Source organism: Chelon labrosus, assembly GCF_963514085.1.
Source record: "Chelon labrosus genome assembly, chromosome: 11".
Classification (NCBI taxonomy): domain Eukaryota; kingdom Metazoa; phylum Chordata; class Actinopteri; order Mugiliformes; family Mugilidae; genus Chelon; species Chelon labrosus.
The window spans coordinates 1219821-1244062 of NC_140344.1; the positions used below are offsets into that span (position 1 = coordinate 1219821).

At 40.0% G+C, this 24242-nt stretch overlaps 2 protein-coding genes across 2 annotated transcripts in view; one reads left to right on the forward strand and one right to left on the reverse strand.

Annotated features, from left to right (window-relative positions):
- Positions 1 to 6612: 6612 nt before the first annotated feature.
- Positions 6613 to 11223, reverse strand: LOC311495256 (uncharacterized protein CFAP97D2). Its single transcript, XM_084554650.1, has 4 exons — positions 10925 to 11223; positions 9033 to 9113; positions 8425 to 8543; positions 6613 to 6895 (listed from the first exon to the last, which is right to left on the reverse strand). Exons 1-4 carry the CDS (start codon positions 11015 to 11017, stop codon positions 6649 to 6651), a joined length of 540 nt encoding a protein of 179 aa, XP_084410776.1. The 5' UTR covers positions 11018 to 11223; the 3' UTR covers positions 6613 to 6648.
- A 1902-nt stretch (positions 11224 to 13125) lies between these two features.
- The window catches only part of LOC311495062 (zinc finger protein 609-like), a 33891-nt gene continuing 22774 nt past the window's right edge, over positions 13126 to 24242 (forward strand). The window contains exon 1 of the mRNA XM_084554373.1: positions 13126 to 13536. The gene's annotated coding sequence lies outside the window, so the exon portion shown is untranslated. The remainder of the gene's footprint in view (positions 13537 to 24242) is intronic.

Here is a 24242-nt window from a genome sequence, read left to right on the forward strand (position 1 = left end):
ATGAGATACAGAGTGTAGGACAAGTGTTACAACGTTTATAACACAACCATGATGAATAAGCACATCCCAAAATTTGGTACTGTTCCTTAAACTAAATTTTAGTGGAGTGCTCTCAATGCTGTGGTTTCAGTTCAGACGCTATGATCAGATCTGACTGGATGGATGAATTCTCAAGTGAGAGAAGCCAGCAATGACCAAGTCAGTTTGGAATTAGTCTGACATTACACTTTGTGGAAAAATAGAACTGAATGATACATTAATTATAAATGATGTTATTTAAAATGTATCTACTTGTATTGTCAATATATCTGCATTAAATTATAAATGTACAGTGAAAATGGGTGCAATATAAATTCCATAAGCCATATGACTTACACAGACTGAAAATAAAGGACAAAATGAACATGAGTCAATCCCACACTTACCATGACAACAAGATGACTCAAAACATCACAGCTAAGGAAATAAACTGCTCTGAGATCACTTCAACCACATAACAAGCACCACTAAACGACAACAAAGTTCTTTTTAAATTTCCTGACACTCAATAAGCTCAGCTAAACATTGGAAAGATGGCAACACATTCATCACAGGGAACACAAATACAAAGTTAATATGAAATCAAAATAGTCTTTTCATTTGGAGAACTTTACTCAAGAGAAACTTTCCTTCGGGTTGTTGTAGCATTCATTAATACACAGGATCTTGTGTATTAATGAATGCTAAAATCTATCTCCACATCAGGGGTCGCGTTAACTGAATATTTTCCGTCATTGACCGTTTTTTTAAATATCTGAAGGCCATCTGTCATTTTGACAAATTGCAATTCACACCCCTGACCACTTGGTGGCAAGTGACCTTATTAATTGGCTCTTGTCTCTAATCGCAGTTTGCGTTCCAAACATCGCAGAACTTTTGTCAGTGCACGATTTCCTAGTACACCGATTACACTGATGCACATGAGCTCGGCTAACCATAGACATATATATATGTCTATGCAGCTAACGGCTACCAAAATGGAATTTGCGTACCACCGAAGCATTTCAACCGTACGGTACCGTCTAAGAGCTGTTAGCGCGAGCAGTCCCGTTCCGAGTACGGACAAGACATGTCGGGAGCTCAAACTTTTTTTTTTTTTTTGTTCTGAAAAAGAACTTGAAGTTAATGAACATTAAATGAAAATTAAACGCTATTGAATATGTCATTATATTATCGTTCATTCATTCATCTTCTGTACCTGCTTATTCCTGTTAAGGGTCACGGGGGTCTGCTGGAGCCTATCCCAGCTGTCATCGGGCGAGAGGCAGGGTACACCCGGGACAGGTCGCCAGTCTATCGCAGGGATACTTGTGATACTTTTGTGTAAAAGTATCACACAAATATTACATTTTCCATTTGTTTTGTTGACTTTGGAACATTTAAACCAGTCCATCATGTTAAAAAAAACACGAGTTATACGCTTTTGATTTGTTCATCGCTGGCTTTTGTTTTTTTCTTGGTCTATGCCAGTATTGTCAGAGAAAGGCAAGCTATTAAAGTTAAACTGAAACTTTGCAAGGATCTTCTCTTTACTGCTGTCTGCCATGACGTCTTCTCATCTCTTTCTGATGTCTATTACAGTCTCACTGATTCCACATTCATTCCCATTGGGGGTCTAATCTTGGATCAGCTTTCCTCTGTGTCTGACAGCATTAATGAATCACATTGTTCTTTAATTCTCACCCAGTTAATGAAGGTTTTCAGTTTACGTGGCTAAACCCAAATGATCTTACCAGATCCCCTCCTTACAAATACACTCAGCAATAATCTGACTGCTGTTACATCTGTTACAAATCTGTTACAAGAGACAGCTTGCAAAATAAACTGGTTCATACAAGAGGGCAGAAGAACAATAAGAAAAAGTTTATTGTCATTAAAAGTTAAAGAAAGTGTACTATGCAATATAAAACAGGAGAGAATAACAGCAAAACCATCAAGCGTGAATGGCCCAAGAAATGAAGAACACTTGACTCTCCTATAGGCCTGTATAGACTGGAAAATTCGTACCTCTTCTCTGACTAATGTTAAATTCAGTTCACTTTTGTTTATATGGTGCCAGTAATTGTCTCAAGACACAATATTCTGTAACCACTATCGCATTAGGTATAAGTATCCTACTCCATGATGTGAAGCAGTAGATGCTAAACTGATGGACTAAATATGCTAATATAGTCTTCCATGTCACTGTTTTTGACGCAGACAAGTTTATCCTTTGCTGGTCAGGTTAACAGAGCTGGCACGACTGGGTCTGAGCATCTCCAAAACTGCAACTCTTATGGGGTGTTTCCGGTCTGCAGTGGTCATCTATCTATCACAGGTGGTCCAAGGATGAAACAGTGGTGCACCAGTGACAGGGTCATGGGTGGACTGATGCTGCACATGGAGAACGAAGGCTGGCCCGTGTGGTTTGAGCCAACAGACAGGCTACTGTAGCTTAAAATGCTGATGGAGTTAATGCTGTTTGTGATAGAAAGATCTCAGAATACACAGTGCATCGCAGTGTGATGCTTTGGGCAATGTTCTGCTGGGAAACCATGGGTCTTGCCATCTATGTAGATGTTACTTTGACAGGTACTACCTACTTAATCATTGTTACTCACCATGTACATCCATTCATGGAAACGATAATCCCTTATGGCTGTGGCCTCTTTCAGCAGGATAATGCACCTTGCCACAAAGTAAAAAGGATTCAGGAACAGTTTGAGGAGCACAACAAATTCCCCAGATCTCAATCCAACCGACCATCTCTAGGATGTGCTGGACAGACAAGTCTGATCTATGGAGGCCCCACCTCACAACTTACAGGACTCAAAGGATCTGCTGCTAACCTCTTGATGCCAGATACCACAGCACACCTTCAGGGGTCTAATGGAGTCAGGGTCAGGGCTGTTTTGGCAGCAAAGGGCAATATTAGGAAGGGTGTCATAATGTTATGCCAGTGTATATTGCTGAAAGAACTACGGTATTTTATGTGTCACACCTTTTTTACTTTGAAAGGAAGGAAACTCACTGAATATTTTTTGATATTTTACCATTTGGTCTGGTGCCTGGGGAGCAGGCCTAGTTTACAGTTCCAAACGCTAGCTAACTGTTCCCAGATGGCCTGCTGTCCTGGCCTAAAGAGTTTTCCAGTCAAGCTCGCCATGAGGACAGACGGATGGTGTTAAAGGGCTTTTCCACCGCACATATATTTACTTTTTGCAACTCACCAGGCCCTCCTCTTGATTAATTGGTTTACGATGATATTACTGCTTTTAGTAATATTTAGACTTGGAAACTATGCTGTATGGCACCCTATTTCTATTATACCTGTCTCACTACTGTAAAACTATACAAAAGAACATTGAACAAAATGGTAGTCCACACATATAAGGTGCTTTCCAACTCAGTGAGACACCAGACCTGGAAGCTGGAACTTCAGTCCAATCTAGTAAAACAGGGAAAGTGAGCTACACTTTAGACAGCACTCTTCCTTGTCTCACAAATGTCACAACTACTAGTTATCCTGGATTTTTGCTTGCCTCATAAAGATACACTGCATTTCCTTGCTGTGGTGGTAGAAGTGGCTAGTGAAAATAGCACTGTCTCTAGTTTGAATTCCTGGCAGAAATGCCCTTGAGCAAGGCATATAACCAGTAAACTGCTCCATGGACTCCTTACATGGCTGCCCACTGCTGTGTGCTCACTAACCTCTGTGTCGACGGGTTAAATGCAGAGAACTAAATTTTTGTATGTGGTTGTACTTGGCCAGTAAGGCATAGTTTATATTTTATATAATGTTTTTAAACTTTTTTTCTGCAATTGATCAGGGAATGGACATGGCCTTCTGAGGGTGTCCTGTGCTGTCTGGCAACAGAATGCTGTTAGTGGGGGCCTTTGAGTCCTGTGAGTTGAGGGGAGGGGCCTCTATGGATGATCCGACAGATACTTGATCAGTTTGGGATCTAGGGAATTTGGAGGCCAGGTCAACAATTTGTGCTGTTCCTCAGGTTTTTTTGAGTTTTCGTTTTTGTGTGTGTGCCTGCGTCAGGCTGCATCCTGCTGGGGATGGCTGCTGCCATCAAGGGGTGTCATTGCTATGGGGTGGGGGTGCCTGGTCTGGTCTAGGTGAGTGCTACATGTCTAAGTAACATTCACGTGAATGCCAGGTCCAAAAGTTTCCCAGCAGAGCATTGGATTGTCACAAGATGGTCAATGTTGTTTACTTCTAATGTCAATGGTTTTAATGTTGTGGCTGATTGGTGTATATAAATATATAAACCAGCCCCGTAAAATTTTGGCCACCAGAATAAGGCTTTTATTATACACAATGTTCATCCAGATTCTTTTAAGCAACAGTGAATTGTCAGTTTTAACACCTGGTGTAAATTAAAAGTGTCCAATGAGATATTGTTTCAATATTCAAAAACTGAGTTGGAAATAATAATAAATAAAACGTATTATTAACATAACCTATGTGACCATATTTATTAACTGAGTATTTATTGCAAATATTGTGGATAGCAAGCGATATATTATCTCAACCATTGAGGGTTTATTGGAGAAGATATGTCACACTGTAGAAATGCACATATACTGCCCCCCAGCGGACAAAACAATAAAGTATAGGAGCTACTAATTTGAATTTATCATTTAAAATGTTTAGCCAGGTTACACTGTATTCATTTTAACAGACTTCACAGGTACACTATGCTCAAAATAATATCTTAACTACATCAAAGTCATTAAGTTCTTTTGATGATTATTGTCACACAAAGGCATTGTGATACCGTGTGTATATGAGTAGTAGTGGCCTTTTAAGTCAGTAATCCACGAGTTTCTTCTTGAACTCTAAATCACATGAAAGTCATATACATGGCCAGTGTCTTCTTGGGGACAAGCAAACAAATGCAACGTTGCAAGTGATGGAGTGATTGACAGCCTCACCAATATGCCTAAAATATTGAACTTCTGTTACATCTTACATTACATCTGTTTGTAGACATGGCAGTTAGCCCTTTTGTTTGTTGTTGTTGAAATAAGCACCTTTAAATCTTTCCTTTAGTACACCATCTGCTTTCTCAACCAGACAAACATCACAGCAATCCTTCTTAGCCAGCATGTAAAGATTTTAACTGACAGCATTTGAGGTGCCACTATTTGAGGCTAATGGGACTGTCAACTGTTTTGCAGATATTTAGGGCTAAGGTTTGGGGTTCTTAATCTAGACTGAGGCCATGAAATGACACATGCACAAAATAAAGAATAAATGAAGGACATAGCGGCAATACAGGATATGAACTGGGCTCTTAATCATATGCCATCTCATGACACCAAGATGGTCAAGTTAAAATATTGATCTGATATGGTGCCGGTTGAAAATTCAGAGGATTACAAAAGTCAAAATAGTTTATCACAGTATTGCGTAGTTGCATCCAGTAATAGTGTATCCAAAAGTGGTGGACCCATGGAGGTTGAGCAACATGAGGACATTCACACAGCTGTTAAAATAACAACTGCAGAACACAATGGTTGTTTATATTGTCATGTACTTATAGGCAGTTACATAGATTGTACATTTGTCAAACAGAAACAGAAACTGTACACACAGAGATCTCACATAAGGCTCCACTCTGACGCATATTCTTACTTTAGGTTTGTTGCAAACATCAAGAGACCTTTCTTTGCACACCAGGAACAACCATGCATTAATATTGCACTGCAATCTATTTTGGAAATAAAACAAAACAAGACCAAATAATAAAACATGCTGTAAAATATATTTAAATACTAATAGCAACAGCTCTTTTTATTATTTATTAAGAGCATCTTGATGTTCATATGTTGAGCTACTGCAGATGCACACAGTTTGAATGGTCATTGTGGTTGGATCATTACCAGTTCCCTCATCTAATGAAAACTTCAGAGATAAACCATGCCCCATGGAGTATAACAGCCATGTTCCTCAATGACACATGGATGGTAACACAACTGTAACTGAAATATGTGAGCTTTTATGCCACAGAAGCCAAATATATTTAGATTGACTATGCATTTATTATTAAGGCAGTTGCTAGAAAATAAATTGTCTATTTGAGGACATATTTAGCGGCTCCTGGACGTTTGTGTTGCAGGATTCTCTGTTTTTCCTGTTATTGTTCGAGTTACTGCACCTTGCAGGCTGCTCACTGCCCTCCACGGCGGCAAACTTCACCTTCCTGTGCATTTTCTGCAGACACACAAACAGCACTCAGATCACTCATCTTCGGGGTTCATTCCGAAATAACAGTCAGTACAAGGGGTATTATCGCATGCACACCAGCACATTAGTCCAGCAGAGTAGAATAGAATGTTCTTTATTGTCTTTGCAGAACATAGGTTGTACAGTGCAACAAGATTTTGTTTACAGCTCTGCAAAATGCTCAGTGTAAACAGTAAAATATATATAAAATAAAATAGTATTCAAAAGGTAAAAATAAACAGTTGCAAAAAGAAAGGAATCTAAGCCAAAATGGAATGGAATTGAACGCAATGTAATATAAATATGAGTATAAATATGGCTATGGAAAATATGGAATATACAGTTATGTAAAATATTGTGCATCACTTATGTCTGTTATCTCTATTAAATCAACTTTCGGAAGTGTAACTCGCTGTACGTATGTATACTGTAGGTATATAAAGCAGACTCACCTGTTTGTCAGCTATCCCTCTGGGGTATCGAGAAATGTCATCCAGTCGATGTTCCGTCTTCTCCCAGTCATCCAGCCACAGTTGACGCCGGTACTCCGATTGGCGAGATGTGATTCTCTGGTAGATGGCCTGATTCTGATGGCTGATCGACTGAAGCTCCTGCTTCCTCTTGTTTGCATTTAGACTAAAGGAGACACAGAGGATGAGAACATAAAAGAAAAAGATTAATACACAGGGGACCATTGTTGCATATCATACCATTTTCTCGACCCCGGACCAACTTTCCAGCTCAAAAAAAATAATGGGTGGGAAGTTGGTTCAGCTTTAAGGCTAATTCAAAGCCATAAAAGTTTAAAGTGATGCTACAAATAAACTTTAATAAGGTAAAGCCTATGTTTTGAAAAACTGAATTCTAATAATCAAATACAAAATGGAGTTTAATTGACGGTCCACAAATGTGCATGAAAGACATAAGTCAACTGCACTGATCCAGAACTATGAGCGTTCACTGTATAGGACACATTGTTTTACTAACCAGGAGTGATTTTATAGATCTACTGGTTGTATGAGTTCTGTATTCTGCTCTGTGTAGCAGAATGACCCCAAACCTTAGCTGATTGTGGATGTTAAAGGCTAGTCTGAGGGCAGATAAATAGCAGAAAGTGCCATCACTATGACACAGCCCCGTCAGAATCAATAATTCAACACCAGAACAGTGCAGAGCTGGTCACATCAATTATTCAAAGGTCCGACATGGTTCACTGGTGTCACCATAGTAGTGTTAAAGACCACAGTGGCAGAAGGCTGAGGTTTCAACATGAGTCAAGAAAACCGCCGTGAATGTAACTTCATCAGAGATGAAGTAAAAAATATATTTTTTCTTTCGTTTTAAAAAAAATAAATAATCTTTTCTTTTTTTTTTCACTCTGTTTTATGTAATAATCTGTTTTGTTCCCATAGTAATTTAATCAGTAAGTTATGGGGTGATATATGCTCTCAATATGGAAACCTGCCCTGCAGCTACAAAGAAACAACATATATTCCACTGTTATCTTCATTCTTGACAAAACAATATTGATATGTTGGGCTATTGATTTGCCACGTTACCATGCCAGCTCTCCTAGCTGCCTTTGCCAATATAGCAACTCTGCTATTAATGGACAAAACATTAGTGGAACATTCTTCTGATGGATTGTTACCCAGACAGATGTTATCCACTGTGTGTAGGAGCAAAAACTCTCAAAGACATTCATATTACATGGAAAGATAGCAGAAATCGCAACAGATGTGTACAGGGCACACAATATGTCATGTAACAATGTCACAGAAAACATAACCTAGTGTTAATTCCTATATTGAAAGCAGGGGAGGCTGCTTAGTCATTAAATTACTACAAGAACACAAATTGTCTACATCCAAGGATATTAGAGGACAGGATTGATTGATGTGAAGCGATATAAGAAGAAATTATGTGTGCCATCACTATACAGGGCAAGACATGGCATAATATATGAGGAAGAGAAACTCTGGAAAATCAGAATGCACAAGAAAACCATAAAATAATATAATGTGACATGATAGGACAGTTCATGACGATGTAACTTTATGACTTACTTAGGAAGAAGTGAAAGGATGCAACATGACATGGTAAGGCAAGATGTCTGCAGATAATTTGTGTGGGTATCTTGATTCATTATTAACAAAACAGCTTACCTCCTCAGGTGGTACTGGTTCCTGTGGTCAACCAGGCCTTTAGAGCAAACGATGTCAGCCAGTTTGGAAGCTAGGAGGCGATTGTCTCTGTCAATGATGAACAGCCGCTCGTCTTGCAGCTGAACCACAGAAGCCAAGGTTTAAACACAGACCGGAGTCATTTCAGGTACTCATCAAGTGTTAGTTACAAGCAGTGACTCTGCAAGGGCGGCTGTGGCTCAGTAGGTAGAGCGGGTTGTCTACAAACCAGAGGGTTAGCGGTTCGATCCCTGGAATGTGGCACATGCCAAAGTGTGCTTGTGTGAGCGAATTGGTAGATGACTGTAAAGTGCTTTGAGTACCAACAGGTAGAAAAGAGCTATATAAAAAGCAAGACAATTTACAATTAAAGGGCAACATTTTAAACATGGAAAAACTTTAACTTTACTGACATTAAACTAATTTAAACCTATTAGTTCACTAACTGGAGAAAATACAGTAACATTTTGTATGGCATCTGCCAATTCTGACTCAATCATCATATCAAAGAAACTGATTTAAACTGTGTTAAACACACTTTACTGTGTGTGTGTGTGTGTGTGTGTGTGTGTGTGCGTGTGTCCACTGACCTGAAGTTTTTTCAGTTTGAGCTGGACATGAGCTGGTGTCTTGATGCCTTTGTTGTCCACGACCGGCAGGGCAGAGTTCACCTGCACAGGTTAACCCTGGTGAGTGAATGTACTGTGTTTTCCTAACCTGTGTATGGATTTTCCTGTGGTTAGTGCACCTGTATTTGTGTTTAAGTGTGTCCTTTCACATGAATGGACAATGCAATATGGCACTAATTATAAGATATATTTTAAGTTTTCATAAAACCATATAAACATTGTACATATGACCATAATGTATAAGTGTGCATTAACATCAGAAGTTCATAAAGTAATTTCCATTCCTAATTTCCAAGAGGCACTACCAACAATTATTGATTGTTAATCTGTGATATGTTGGTAGAAATATATTTTTAGATATAGTCAATAGATTTTTACTGCATGGAGTGTGTTTTTTTTATTTGTTGATTTGAAGATATGACTGATATGCTGATTATTATCAGAATTTCACCTGAGGTGTCTGGTAATCAAATAAATTATGTAACACTGCAATTCAATCGTTATGTTGTTGTTACTTGAACCTCCAGATACTCAATGTTGCAAAATTTACAGTTTGCTTAAGATACCCAACTTCCCAATATTGAGATTGCCAATACCACAATCAACCAAAGGCTCATGAAGGTGAAGTCACTAATATACAGTAGATTTGTTTTCTTTTAACGTTACATTAGCTAGGTGTGAAGCACTGTGTGGTTCAAATTAACATTAAACATCCAACAGCTAATGTGCGCTTAACTATCTGGTGACTTTTTGTTCTTTGGTGAAGTGACTGTGAGTGTTTAATTATGAGCATAAAAGAGTTCCAACAACTACAAAATATGTATGTTTGTATGTATGTTGTATGTTTCTTTTTCTGTATTTGATTTATACATTGAGTGCACAGTATGAGAAACTCACAGCAGTGTTTTACATGAAACCAAAACCACCATCTTTTTGTTAATTTCAGACTTTTACAATTACTATTCCTCCTTGTGGTTTGGTTAATATACATTTTTTTTAAATACTGTGGTGTGCCCAAGTATACAGTTAATTTTACTGGACAATTCACTTCTAGAAATGTATTTATAATTTGTACTCATGCATTGCATCATGTATTACATATGGGATCATCCCATACATGTCGTATTCATCTCAAACCACAGATATATCATAATCTCAACTTTTCTATTTCATCACATTCATTTAAACCCATTCATCTTCTGTAACCACTTATTCCTGTGAAGGGTCGCAGGGTCTGCTGGAGCCTATCCCAGCTGTCATCATGTGAGAGGCGGGGTACACCCCCTGGACAGGTCTCCAGTCTATTGCAGGGCTAACACAGAGAGACAGACAACCATTCACACTCACATTCACACCTTCGGCCAATTTAGAATCTAATGAGCATGTCTTTGGATGATGGGAGGAAGCCAGAGTACCCGGAGAGAACCCACGCAGACACAGGGAGAACATGCAAACTCCACACAGAAAGGCCCAGTTGGTCCATGGATTCGAACCCGGGACCTTCACGTTGTGAGGTATCAGTGCTAACCACCTTCCCACTGTGCTGCCTCATTTAAAGCCATAATTTCAAAATCCACAAATCTGTCCCTCCACTAACCCATCTGAAGTCTGTGTTTTTTTCACAGTCCATTAATCCTACACTGGTGTTTCATTTCCTACATATTATTAATCCATCCCCATCAATTGTAGCTACACTGATGCTTCATCTATAAACATTTATTCCCGTCATCCGTCTAGGCCACCAATTTTTGACAGAGACCGCAACTCGAATACACTCCTGTCCTTTAGCGACCAATAACCAACATATACAAATGACCAGCAGTGCCACATTCACCAGTCCTCCATCCTTTTACCTTTCTACGGTGGTTTTCGTAGTTGTTCTGGTCCCATCGCTGCTGCAGGTAACGGTTAGTGACCGATTTAAAAGGCTGATATGACCTGTGCATGTTGCAGCTCTGGTAAAAGCCACGCAGTCACTCATTTACAACTGTCCAACCCAGCCAGAATGTGCTTGTACTGTGTTTGCAGGGCTAGCAGATTGTCACCATGGAGATGTACCCTCCTTTGTCTCACTGAAGACAGGTAAGGTTCCTATTAATAATTACTGATGTTATCTTCTTGTTGAGAAAACATGCAGACAAACTCACACATCTGAGAATAACATATGCACAGTACATAGCTATTGAGTTCTATGCTTCAAAAACATGGAAGTACCCTGTCTTCTTAATTTTGTATGTCATAGACCTTGCACCAGACAAAAATCAATCACCAGTGTTATTAGTTGTTCTGAGTAGAGCTGGGACCAGCTTGTCACTGAAATAACAGTTGTGTTGAATGGACAGAACACATTGGCATTTATGGTTTTAATGTGCATTTAAAATTTAATATTAAAAACACTGTAACTTTAAAACAGTTATAGTGTTCACAAGTGGCCAGTTACACTAATACCAACTGTTGCCAACTTGAATTAAGTGTCTCTGAGCATTTGGTGCTTTGGTGCAGCACCTAGTGGCCACAGAAGATTATTCTAAGGAGAGGATGTGTGTACGGGGGTTCCTCCACACAGAGACTATAGCCCAGAAGCAGCAGGGAAATAATGACAACAGACAAGGTCACAGACAAACTATTGTCTGTGATCATGCTGAATCAAAACAGTTAAGTGAACAAATACTAATAAATCTACACTTAAACATTAGACAGTATTTATGTTCACAAAATTTGAATTACATAGTAATACCTGATTTGAAATACTAAAGCAGTCGTTCATTTATTCATTCATTCATTCATTCATCTTCTGTAGCCGCTTGTCCTGTGAAGGGTTGCTGTGGAGGGCTGGAGCCTATCCCAGCTGTCATCAGGCGAGAGACGGGGTACACCCTGGACAGGTCTCCAGTCTATCACAAGGCTAACACAGAGAGACAGACAACCATTCACACTCACACGCACACCTATGGCCAATATAGAATCACCAATGAACCTTTGTTCTTATCAGACAAACGTGGCTCGAGGCCTGTCCATGTTTGCATCATCTGGTGTCTCAACACAACCCATTTTACATGAATGTGCTCATAGACTGATTGGGTTCGGCTGAGTTAAAGGAGCGATAATCACCTTTGTAACACCGCTTATGCTTTATTATGGCTGTTTGGCCAGTGAAGCCAAGTGACCAAAATACTGGATAAGTCATTAAGCCAGTCTCTTCTATTTTGCCTATTTGGTTGTTTTGAGTGGCCTTCTTTGGTTCATCGTCCATTTTTTTCTCTTTTTTTTCCCAGTTTGGTGTTCTGATTTGAAAAACAGAGATTAAATCCCAATACAAAAGACTGCATCCAAGCGCATGATTAGTCTGTCCTTTTGTTAGTTTTTAGTTTTTTGAACAGCTGCAACAGGATGTAAGACTATCTGTGACTTTATTTATATTTCAGTAATCAATCAGTTTTGCCTTGACATAGCAGGGAAAACACAGGTGTTGAATTGCTATCACATTAAGCTGTCAGCTTCATTCATGGCTGTGACAATATCATCCATAATTAGCAACTTATAGTAGTAGTAGTCCAGTAGTCCAACCCAGATCATCTATAGCCACCTTTATCTGGGGGCAAAAAAAAGTATTACTCTGAGACAATGTAAATCTTAAATACTGCTTACAGTTTTTGCTTTAAGTGAGGCTCTTCATGTCAGCACAGTATTTAACAGATATGAGAGTAAACATCTAACTCACATTGTCAAGAAACCCATTTGTGAACGTGAATGTAGTGTTTGTTCACTTATTGCTTTTGAATAAAAACATCATCATCAGGAAGACGGAGTATAATAGCAGTCAAATGTTTTGGACACGGCATCTCATGCAGTGTTTTTTCTTTATTTGTATTATTTTCTACATTGTATATAAATTGCCTTCTAAAGACATCAAAACTATGAAGTACTGTAAGGAATTATGTACTACACAAAAAAGTGTTAAACAAGCAAGCCTCTGAGTTTAAATCTAAATAAACGCGTCAGTAATAGCGTCAATCCGTTGACTCCAGGTCCACTCAAATCCGGGAAACCGGCTCCAGATCCAGTGACTCCAGAAATCCAGTGTTCCAGGGTTTGGTTGTATTGTACCCAACAGCCATTTAGCCCCGCGGTGCTGTTTGTCTGTCTGTTGCTGTCTATGTGTCCGTTAACTGGAATACCGCGATCTGATACTCTGGGAATATCGGATCCAGTCATGGAATGTCTGGAGTCAGTTGGATTTTCATCCCGCTACGAGAACTGATTGCATAATGTGGATATTCCACGCTGTTTTCCAGTTTTCTCTGGGATATGATCGTGTGATGGCTGCGGTCCAGTGAACTAGGAGCACGTTGACTGCTCCGCCTGTTCAATCCACCACTTTGGAAGGTTGCCTGAATTGTTTCGATGGGGTTATCGGCACATATGGAGTGTACATGATACTGATTGGACAGGGATTCCGAACGGGGTAAGTTGAAACGTTAACGCGGCCGATCTTGTTGTGATTTGGATCCACTTTTTTCAAACGCGGGATAGCCTGCTAGCTATCCCGGTGCTAAGCTCATCAGGCTAGCTGTTGTCTTTGTCTGGAGAGACCGGGCAGCTAAGGGGCAGGCGTCAATCATCGGACACGTCCCCGTCTGACCTGTTTGTTTCCCTTTTACCCACCTGCAAAACTCCTCTCCATCCGCATTTATTTATTTATTTTCACAGTAACAAATACGTTTCACTATTTATCTAATCGGGGTATTTGGAAACTATTCCTAATAGCTACTAGCTAATATCCGTTTGGTATTTGTTTTACAGTTCGGTTAAATAAGCACCGGGGCGTTAGCATGTTTACAATTTACTGTATTATTTCGTAAATTCTTGATCTATAACGTCACATTGCCCCAGTCGTATTAATGCCCAACGTAACTGTAATCGAGGAAATCAATGATGCACATTATCAAAACAACGTACGTGTTCAAGTGGAATCTAATCACTTGTCCGATAATGGATACTGGGGAGGTTGACTGCGCCGCATCGGTAATTGTCTGTTAGCCTACAACTGGGACATTAGGTCAACAGTTATATAAACGATCTGTACAACGTTCTTGAATCTTAGAACGGGTTAGGTGGCTTTGTTCTAAACTGTACATGTCACTGAAGGAAATGTAAAACGGGCCGCTTACTTAAAATTTTCACGGAGAATATGGAATTCTCACAACCTGTGCTAAGCAACCTGCGTCCGATAATGGATCTCGTTAGCCTTTTAGCGGGCCACAGTGGGCCTCGATTTAGCTTCAAGTTGTACTCACTGCTTGTGCAATAAACAGTGTTTTGGGGTTTGAATTTAAAATGTTGTGTGTTTTATTGTTATTGTTCAGCTGAAGGCGCTGTAAGACGTTTGTAGTGTGCGTGTTAGCTTTGCGCTAAAAGTCAGTGATGTGGGGCCGACTCGTCAAGCATCGCTAGTTAGCCTCCCAATTCATTTAGCTAACGGCATCTTAGTGAGATAGCCTTGTTGGGTCGTATTTGGCAGGTTTATGGACATTATCAAATGGGCAGCGTAACCACACAGTTTCATAACGTTTTCAGTATTTCATTTATTTATTCACCTCTTGACTAAACGGGCAAATATCCAAAGGTTTCTGATAATGCTAACGTTAGGAATCTTTGCAGGCTAACCACATGAAGCAAATAACCCCTCAACCATATCTCCAGGTTCAGCCTTAATCGTAATTTGCAGCCAGTGAATACAAATGTTGTGGAGCTGCCGTTAGGAAAGCAATGTGTCCAAATGCCATGTTATGCAATGTTTTTGCTATTGCATAACATTAGCAAGTGAATGAAGCCTTCTAACATCACTCACTACTAAACTATCCTGGTTATAGTCTAATAATATGGTCGTTCAATTTAAATGCCTTACAAATAGTCAAGGTGAGTGGGTCAATTTATTTAGTCAAGCTAAATTATCAACTTTGTGTTTTGCATTGTTTTTATTCCATTGACACTAATTTAAGAGGATGAAAACAGACATCTGCACACACATGAACATAAAAGGAGACAACGAACAAGGCATGTTTATCTTTGTAGTAAATCCACTGACATACTGAGTCCTTGTTAATCCTTCACTCGTGCTCTGTTCAACCATATACCACTATGTTACTATACTAGGTAATTCATTGCTGTCTTATTCCAGACCTATAGATTTGTGAATGTGTAGCCTTCAGAGTAAATAAACTTAATTATGTACTTATATCTATTATATTGATGCAGTATAAATGAGGTTAGAGCAGCACCAGAGGGTTAGCAGCTCATGGACCACATGCCGAAGTGTCCTTGAGCAAGACACTGCACCCAGTGCTTGGCACTGTTGTGTTCTTGTGTGAACAAGGGGTAAATGTAATATTGTGGTGTTACGTGTATGGAGAATAATGGCAGCAATGGCTATGTATGATGAGGTACCTTCGCAGTTTCACCTGCTCTGAAGAAATTAAAAGAATGTGGTAAATCATAAAAGGAGCAGCATAGGAATGATGCATATGGTTTGTTATCACTAAACTTACCAGATGGCATAGTAAAGTACTCCCACCCTGTGTGCTGCTATAAAGTGTTGCACGTGGTCATGTTGACGTAAGAGTCCTAAGAAAAAAAAAAACTATTGGATTGTTCTTCAACCACTCCGAGTCATTTTATTGTAAACAAATTCAGTGCTCAGATGACATGGGGGGTGACGTCGCTGTTAGTCTGTCCATCACCACATAAAGCCTACTCAAACAATTTTATTGGCTCAGTAGGGCTTTGCTAGAGCGTAATTAGTTCCCAACAGAGTGGTTCCAGACCAACTTTCCACCACAAAAAATCTGGGTGGGGAAGTTGGTCTGTCTTTCACACTACACATGTTCATTGACCTATCCTGTCATGTGTGCGTTTTGAATTTCATCGTTTTGTGTACTTTTGTCACTTCCACTTCTCTTCTCAAACGATAGTTTGCTAAGCTGAACAGCCGGTCAGAGTGATCTGTCTGATTGACCTATTCCAACACAGATACAGCAAGCTAAACAGGATGAAAAGCAGCTGACAGGTCTGTCTACTGCTGATTGTGTTGGACATAGTTGGCTTTGTGTTTCACGCTCATTAAGTGAATGACTGATGTCTATCCTTAGTCATTTAGTGTTTGTTTCACACCTTACAGTTGCCGTGGTGAGGGAAAGGAATATCTCGATGACAAGGGTATTAAAGAAAATACAGCATGTAAATCAGCAATGCTGTATTTTCTTTAATACCCTTTGTTTGTTTAAAATGATGGTGATTTAAGAATTTTAGCTTGCATTTGTGGTTGTAGCAAAAACCGGTTCACTGATATAAATTTACTGAAATGTTCCTGAGTACATGCAGAGATTTTCACTGCACAATCCTTCATTGCCTCTTGAAGTCCTAAATCATGGCCATTGTTTGTGGTTTCAATCTTTTAATGTTATGATCCGTAGATAAAATAAAATTATGAAATTCTTTGGAATTTTAAACGTACAAGTTTAAACCTTATTCACACGGGCCTGGTTGTACCTGGGGACCTTTAGTAATCTGTAATAATTGTAGAAGTCACAGTGTGTATTAGCCATGCCCATAATTTGTAATTTAAAAATAATACTGCAAATTACTTACCCCATTTCTCCTAACACGGAAGTCCTGTGATAATACCAATCCAATGCAAGTTGGCATATCTGTGATTTGGTGAGTTTTGTTTAGTTTGTATTCCTTCAGAGTGGCGAACTCTTTGTCTTTTTTTTTCTGAAAGTCAGCCTCTGTGTAATTTTTCATAACCAGTCGTGAAACTGACTCATTGCCATTGGAACTAGTTAGTGGTAAAATGTGTGTGAAAAACAACAACAAACACCGAACGATTTTGTGAGACCCCGGTGATTTCAAAATTTTTCTGTGTCAAGGTGAATAAATATTCTATTTTCTACTGTATCTGAAAATATTCCAGACATGGTTATGAAGTTTATGGCATTAGATGATTTCTGTAGCAGAGAATGCAGGTTTTACCATCTGTTGGATCTTCTGGAGCCAAGGGGAGCTGCCCGCCTTAGCTACTTTAGCCTTGACAGCGATATTCTAGAGCAGGGGTTCCCAAACTTTTCACACCATGACCCACAAAATAACAGTGAGAGAGACCCACAACCCCTCACTGTCCCCTGAGATACATGAGTGGTGAACACATTAGTAAAAGGAGTTTAAGCGTAAAAACTAAAGTAACAAGTGAACACATAATATGATTTGTGTGTTCTTCTGACACCTACACTGTTGCATGCAAAACAGCTCGCCTAATGTGATGGATGGGCACTGTGCATGGAGCAAAGCAGATGCATTCTGGGTTTAATTTTGGAGACGGATGGAGATCATACTCCACGTTAAGTTGCAATCTTTATTTATTCTTTATGTAAGTCAGTGCTGAGAAAGTCTTTCCACATAAATGCGTAGAAAAAAATGGCATCAGAACATCCATAGCAGCCTTGGACAGCTGTTGGTATTCCCTCTTGCCTGAAATCCAGCGTCTTGGAATCAGACAGAACCTTTAAGGATCGATCAGTTGAAAGTCAAGTCAGCGTGTCCTCCAGATCAGACGTTGAATGATTCGCTGTGGTTACAGTCATCTTATTCAGCCATATTGTTCCGAAGCAGTTTCTTCTGGGAAATACTTGTTAAGGTGTTCCAGAAGTGCCTGAAGGTCAGTAATGATGGACTTTTTCATGCATTTTCCTCCGTGAATTTCTCCAGCTCAGAAGACATATCAGTTCGTCTCATTTCAACTTGCGCTGTCCAGCATTCCAGTAACCTTGTGAATGCCTGAATTCTATCATGCAGTGACATGATGCTTGTGTTTTCACAATGAAATGACATATTAAGCCCATTCAGTTTTTCAAATATATAAGACAAATATGCCAGTCAGGATCAGTGAGGTGCACAGCGAGCTCAAAAAGAAACAAGCTCACCTCATCCCACAGCTCATACAAGCGGCTCAGCATGTTCTCTCATAAAAGCCACCAGACCCTGATGATCTACTACTGCTACTGCTATTATGCTATCCCCCCTATTAAAATGACTGCACATAGAGTAAGATCATCAAATCAACTCTTGAAATTATTTTAAATCTCCATGGTCTAAAAAATTAAGAGCACAAACTTTGGATTTTAAACAGTGGCAGTAAGGTTGATTTTTATTAGTGAACAGTATAAATAGCTTGACATTACGTGAGTCCCGTAAGTTGTTGAGCTGTTTTCTACATTAAGGTTACGTTAAGGTTAAGTTAAATTGAGCAGTGTGTGGAAGTGGGTCTGGGGGAGGGGAGGGAAGGAGAGACAATCTAACTAACGGTGAGAGATGATTTCAGGAGCAATAGGAAAAACGGAGGTGCCACTTGTAAGCCTATTGCATTTAGTCCATTCTGTGCTTGCATTGCTCCTGCCACGCCTGTGCACACAGCAATGCACATGTTCCATAACTGAACCTCTTTTTTTAGTGTGGTCTCAAGTTTTGTGAATATGTCCTCCTTTGTAAACGTTCCTTCCAGTTGGGTGGAAAATAGCACCTCTAGGTTTGCATTCAGAACTGTATCTGACAAATACAAAGAGCTGGGCAGAGTTTGATACATCTGTAGATTCATCTGACTGTGAAGAATATCTCTCCTTCGTGACTCAATCAGCTGACACTTGATGTCCTGAGCCTTGTCTGTGATGCAGCGGGCAGTAGTCCCATCAGAGAGCAGCAGGTTCCCCCATTCGTGTGTCCTGTTCAATTAAATATGCCACTTCATATGAAGCATTTTGAGCTTTGGCAGGGATTGTCATTTGCTTAGTTAAGAGTTTCATTTGTCCCCTTAACCCTCTCTCCTTTCTGCGGAAAAAAATCAACGGATTTAGCAGCAAGGCTGCGATGCTTGGTGTTCAGTTGTCTTAGCATTTTCACAGGCTTTAGACTTCCACGTGCCCGAACCTCTGTGCACACTACAGACTGGGGATGTTGTACGTCAGGGCTATTCAATTAATTGGGAATTGGGGCCAGCTCATGAAACTGAGGCAAACTAAGGGGCCAGATAATAAAAGTAATCATGGTAACAAATAAAGAAATTACAACAAAAATACTGGAGGAATCAATGTATTCCATTTTGTAAATGCAGAACAACATATGCACAAAGGGTTGCCAACTCCCTGAAAAATGAATAAGGGACACCTCATTGGCAGGGTCAGCCGACCCGATTACCTTCACCCTTCCCGGTGTGGTGAATTTTTTTGTAGCTTTTTTGTGTGTGTGAAACGATTTTTTTAACTATTTGGCTCTAACCTGAATTGAATTAGATGCATATTTTTGAGTGATATGAACACATGGAAAACAAATTATTACTCAACAATTTATTTTTAATACAAAATGACAAAATGAACAGAAACCTGTCCTGCTTAACTTAAAACTGCATAAATTAATATAAAACAACAGAAAGCAGAACATTCCTCTTGTAATAGTGCAAACATAAAGTGTGAGGAAAAGTTGTTTGCTTTGTTGTCTTCCGGTATCTTCTTCTCAAGCGACAGTACCTCGACCAATGAGATGAGCGGGATTCCCGCTGTCAGCTCATTGGTCACAGAGCAGGAGACGGCCTGAATAAGTTTACTGTAAGTTTTCATATAAAGCACCCTGTTGTTCATTCATTCCATTAACAGTTTACACACTATTTTTGATCCTCACGGAAATATGGGACAAAGTGCGTCCCTTTTCAGCTCAATACGGGACGTGCTTTTGTTTCTAAATACGTTTTTCAAGGGACGGTTAGCAACCCTCTTTATATGGACAACTATTGAACTCACTTTTGTCCATTTTGAACATAAATCAGACACCTTAACAATCGGTCTAGGTCAACTACTCGTACAGCCGCTCGTAATGATGCGATGTCTTTGCTCATAACAAGATGTAAGCCCCGATATTTTGCCTCCGAGCGGCAGAGCTCGGTGGGAAAGTTGTGTTAAAGTTAGCATGCGTTGTGTTGAAATCATTGGTTGAAATGCCTTCTCAAATTATACTCCTTACACACGACGAGGCAATCGTTGCAGATTAAGGGCGCAGGATTCGCATCAAGGTCAATAAACACGTATTTCTCTGTCCATTTGTTGTTAAACTGCCTGTTCTCGGAGTCAACTTTTCTTTTTTGAAAGTAGAGAGACATTTTGTCTTGTTAGCCAACCTTCATGCTTGAAAGAAAAGTCAGAGCGGCCAGAGCCAGGCGTATGTACAGTCAATGGTCAGAGCGTTGCACTAGAGCTTGAATGGCGATCGGCGACTTTGATGGGTCATGTGCGCTCCCTCGAAATATAGGTCCAACTTAAATGTGTGCATACCACCTCCTACTGCACGAGAGAATGTACAATTGGCCATAGTCATGCGCTGTATCAGACTACCCATATGTAATAACTACACGACACTGTAAGGGCCGGTACAAAATTCCTCAGGGGCCAGTCCCGGCCCGGGGGACGCCAATTGAATAGCCCGGCTGTACGTCATTGAGGATGGTGCATGTGAATCCATACTGAATGAATCTCTCTCTATACTTGGGGGATTTTGAGGAGGGACCATCTGATTGTTGATGGCTATGCTGCATATTGATTTCCTGGGCTCCTCCCCTACTAGAGGTGGATGACTTTTCTAGCAGTTGTGCTCCTACGCCTTCCTCTGCTGGTCTGTCTGCTGGCTTCTCAGTTAGTCTTTCTGCTTTTCTTTTGTTGGTAGTAACCACTACTTCATCCTGATGAAAATGTCTTATACTACCGACACCTGAAACCATTGTAGGCTAGCTGCAAAAAAAAGTACCTGCTTGCGTGTGTCACTGTGGTGCGTAAAGTGATGTGTGATTGAAGTTTTCCGCTCATCTGTTGTGGGTGGGTGGGGGTGTGTGTGTGTATGCATGCATGCATGCATGTATGCATGTATATACACTGCCTTGCCAAAAGAAAAGTCGCTACCTGGATTTAACTAAGCAAATAGGTACGAGCCTCCCATTGGATAATTACTTCATGGGCGATTATCTTTCAGCTGGCAACAAGTTATTTAACCCCAACTGATGCAATGAGTAGCTTCTCATTTCTTAAACAACCATGTCGAAAGATCGTGGAAAAGATGTTAGTCTGTTTGATAAGGGTCAAATCATTGGCATGCATCGAGCAGAGAAAACGTCTAAAGAGATTGCTGAAACTACTAAAATTGGGTTAAGTACTGTCCAACGTATTATTATAAACCGGAAGGATAGTGGGGAACCATTGTCTTTAAGGAAGAAATGTGGAGGGAAAAAAATTCTGATTGGTCGTGATCTGTGATCACTTAAATGTTTGTTGAAATCAAATCAAAGAGAAACAACAGTAGACCTCAGGGCTATGTTTAATAGTGAAAGTAAGAGCATTACCACAATGTGAAGAGAACTCAAGGGATTGGGACTGAACAGCTGTGTAGCCTTAAGAAAACCACTAATCAGTAAGGCTAACTGGAAAAAAGGCTTCAATTTGCTAGGGAGCATAAAGATTGGACTCTGGAGCAATGGAAGAAGGTCATGTGGTCTGATGAGTCCAGATTTACCCTGTTCCAGAGTGATGGGCCCATCAGGATAAGAAGAGAGGCAGATGAAGTGATGCACCCATCATGCCTGGTGTCTACTGTACAAGCCTGTGGGGGCAGTGCTATGATCTGGGGTTGCTGCAGTTGGTCAGGTCTAGGTTCAGCAACATTATGTGCCCAAAGAATGAGGTCAGCTGACTACCTGAATATACTGAATGACCAGGTTATTCCATCAGTGGATTTTCTTCCCTGATGGCACAAGTAGGCACTAGGCATGATGGGTGTATCACTTCATCTGCCTCTCTTCTTATCCTAATGCGCCCATCACTCTGGAACAGGGTAAATCTGGACTCATCAGACCACATGACCTTCTTCCATTGTCCAATCTTTATGCTCCTTAGTAATATGATTCCTGGAAATCATCTCCCTACCCACCTTCACACTTGTTATAGACAGCACTGACAGGACAATTCCAGTCACGCGTATGGGATCTAGGAGAATAAGAAAAGCCTTTATGAATCTGCAGGGGTTTATTCGAAATCGGGTTGGGACTCAGATTGACCGATGCTGAATATTTAAAGGGTATCAGATCGGGGGGCAAAAAAAACTTGATCGGAATAACCCTAGTTAGTATGGCTGGGCCATATGCTGATTACCCAGCACTCAGAATATATAAGAATGGAGAAGGGCGTAATGTTTCTAAAATAATTTTACTACTTTTATCAGGTAACTGATAAGCGTAATTATTGTTGAATCTTTCAGTCGTCTTTGTTGAGTTTACAGCTTAAAGATTAGCTAAATTAAAGTTATACATGTTATATAGTGTACTTTTGTGCCAGTTCAAATAGAATCAGTTTTACCCAGAGCCAGTTTAGCAGCAGTCACTCGGCTGAAGCTGGCATTTTTCCAGCCTCATTTTCCTCATACAGTGTAGCACAGCCTGATGTAAATCATTAACATGCCTGACAACCTGTTAATAACCAGGGCCAGTATTCAACCTGTCTGGGACATGTAGTATATAGCCCAGCAGAGCCAGAATGTTTTTTTTTGCCAGCATTCCAGCTTGTCTGTGCTGAGTTGTGGAATTGAGCAGGCCAAGTTTCCGTCGAAACGGCCAAGATGATTTGTCCTTCTGTTGTTGAAAAGACTGTTTGGCTGAGCTTGTTCGGTCTCAAGTGCCTTTGGGAGGTCCTGCCAGTTCACTGCCTTTAATTAAGTGTGGCATTAGAGGCCGTTGAGCAGAAAGTCGGATCTGAGAACAGCTCTGTAGTTTAGATGTCGCCAGCTAATCCACTCAGTAATTTTTACACAAGCCTATTAGGAATTAGTGTGTTGGTTTGTACACCAGAGGGTCAGCAGTTGAACTCCTTGGAGTTGTTCAGAAATTAAGTTTCTCTGTTGCTGCAATGGATATCTGTCGTTTGATTCCAGACAAGCCTAATATGAAATCACTGCAGATTCAAAGAGGAAAAAGTGAGGCAAGTGTTACTGAGATCAGCACTAAAAGTAACATGAGATACCTTTTAAAAATAATGACAAAAAATTAATTTAAGAAATGGGACATGCTCATGAGAAATGGCAAAATTGAAAAATAAATAAATAAATAAATAAATTCCTTACGTAATCGCAACTCAACCTGGGTTACCAACACATTGATTTCATATTGGTCCTAAACAATGCGTTAACTTATTTGATGTAACTGATTCTGCAGTTGCAATCTACTTGCATGGAATACATTGATGCATAGCATTGTTTACTCTCATCCCCATTGATGGATGCTTCTTTTGCCAGACATTAGACAGAAACCGATGGAGTCCTGCTTTGAAACAAGCTCTGCAGATGACAAATATGCAGTTCCAGGCCAGAGACACCAACTTATTCAGCATCACACTCAGTAGTGGCGTATGAAGGGACCTGCGGGACCTAGGCGCCGTAACTTACGCACATAGCCGGTGCACTGGTGCAAGCCCTTTATATTTGTGCACTCGTCCATCTGGCTCGCTCTGTAGAAACACCACCCAAACGCTAGTCGGCGCTGTGTCTTTTTTGCCAGTCAGGTTAATTTTTGTTTCTACTTCTTGCTTCATTTTCTACTTCCTGCTTCACTTTCAACAATGGCGACTGAAACCTTCGCTGGAATTTTGCCGAACACGAGTCATCCAAACATTTGTATGTCCAAACCTTTCCTCGATGTGTTCCATATGTGTGATCAAAAACAATCAATTTGTTTTTATCTAACACATAATGGATACAGACACACTTCCAAGATACTGACCACCTACCATGGACCAGACCAAAATCACTGGTAGTCCAAATACTTTGGAGGTCGTTTGGAGGTTGGATGGCTCAGATTTCATTTTGTAAGTGTCATGATTTCACATTGAATGTACTACGATTAGGAAATGTTTAAGTAAAAGGTTGAATGATTAAAAGTAGTAACCAGTAAACTGGTATGTCGTGGTTGTGAGAAGGCTGTTTTTACAAGTCAAGACCACAAAAATTTGATGTTTTTGTCATGTGATCTGACTACATTCTCCCATTAATTTATCCATTCATTTCAACATGCTTTTCTCCAATAATAGCGCAATCCAC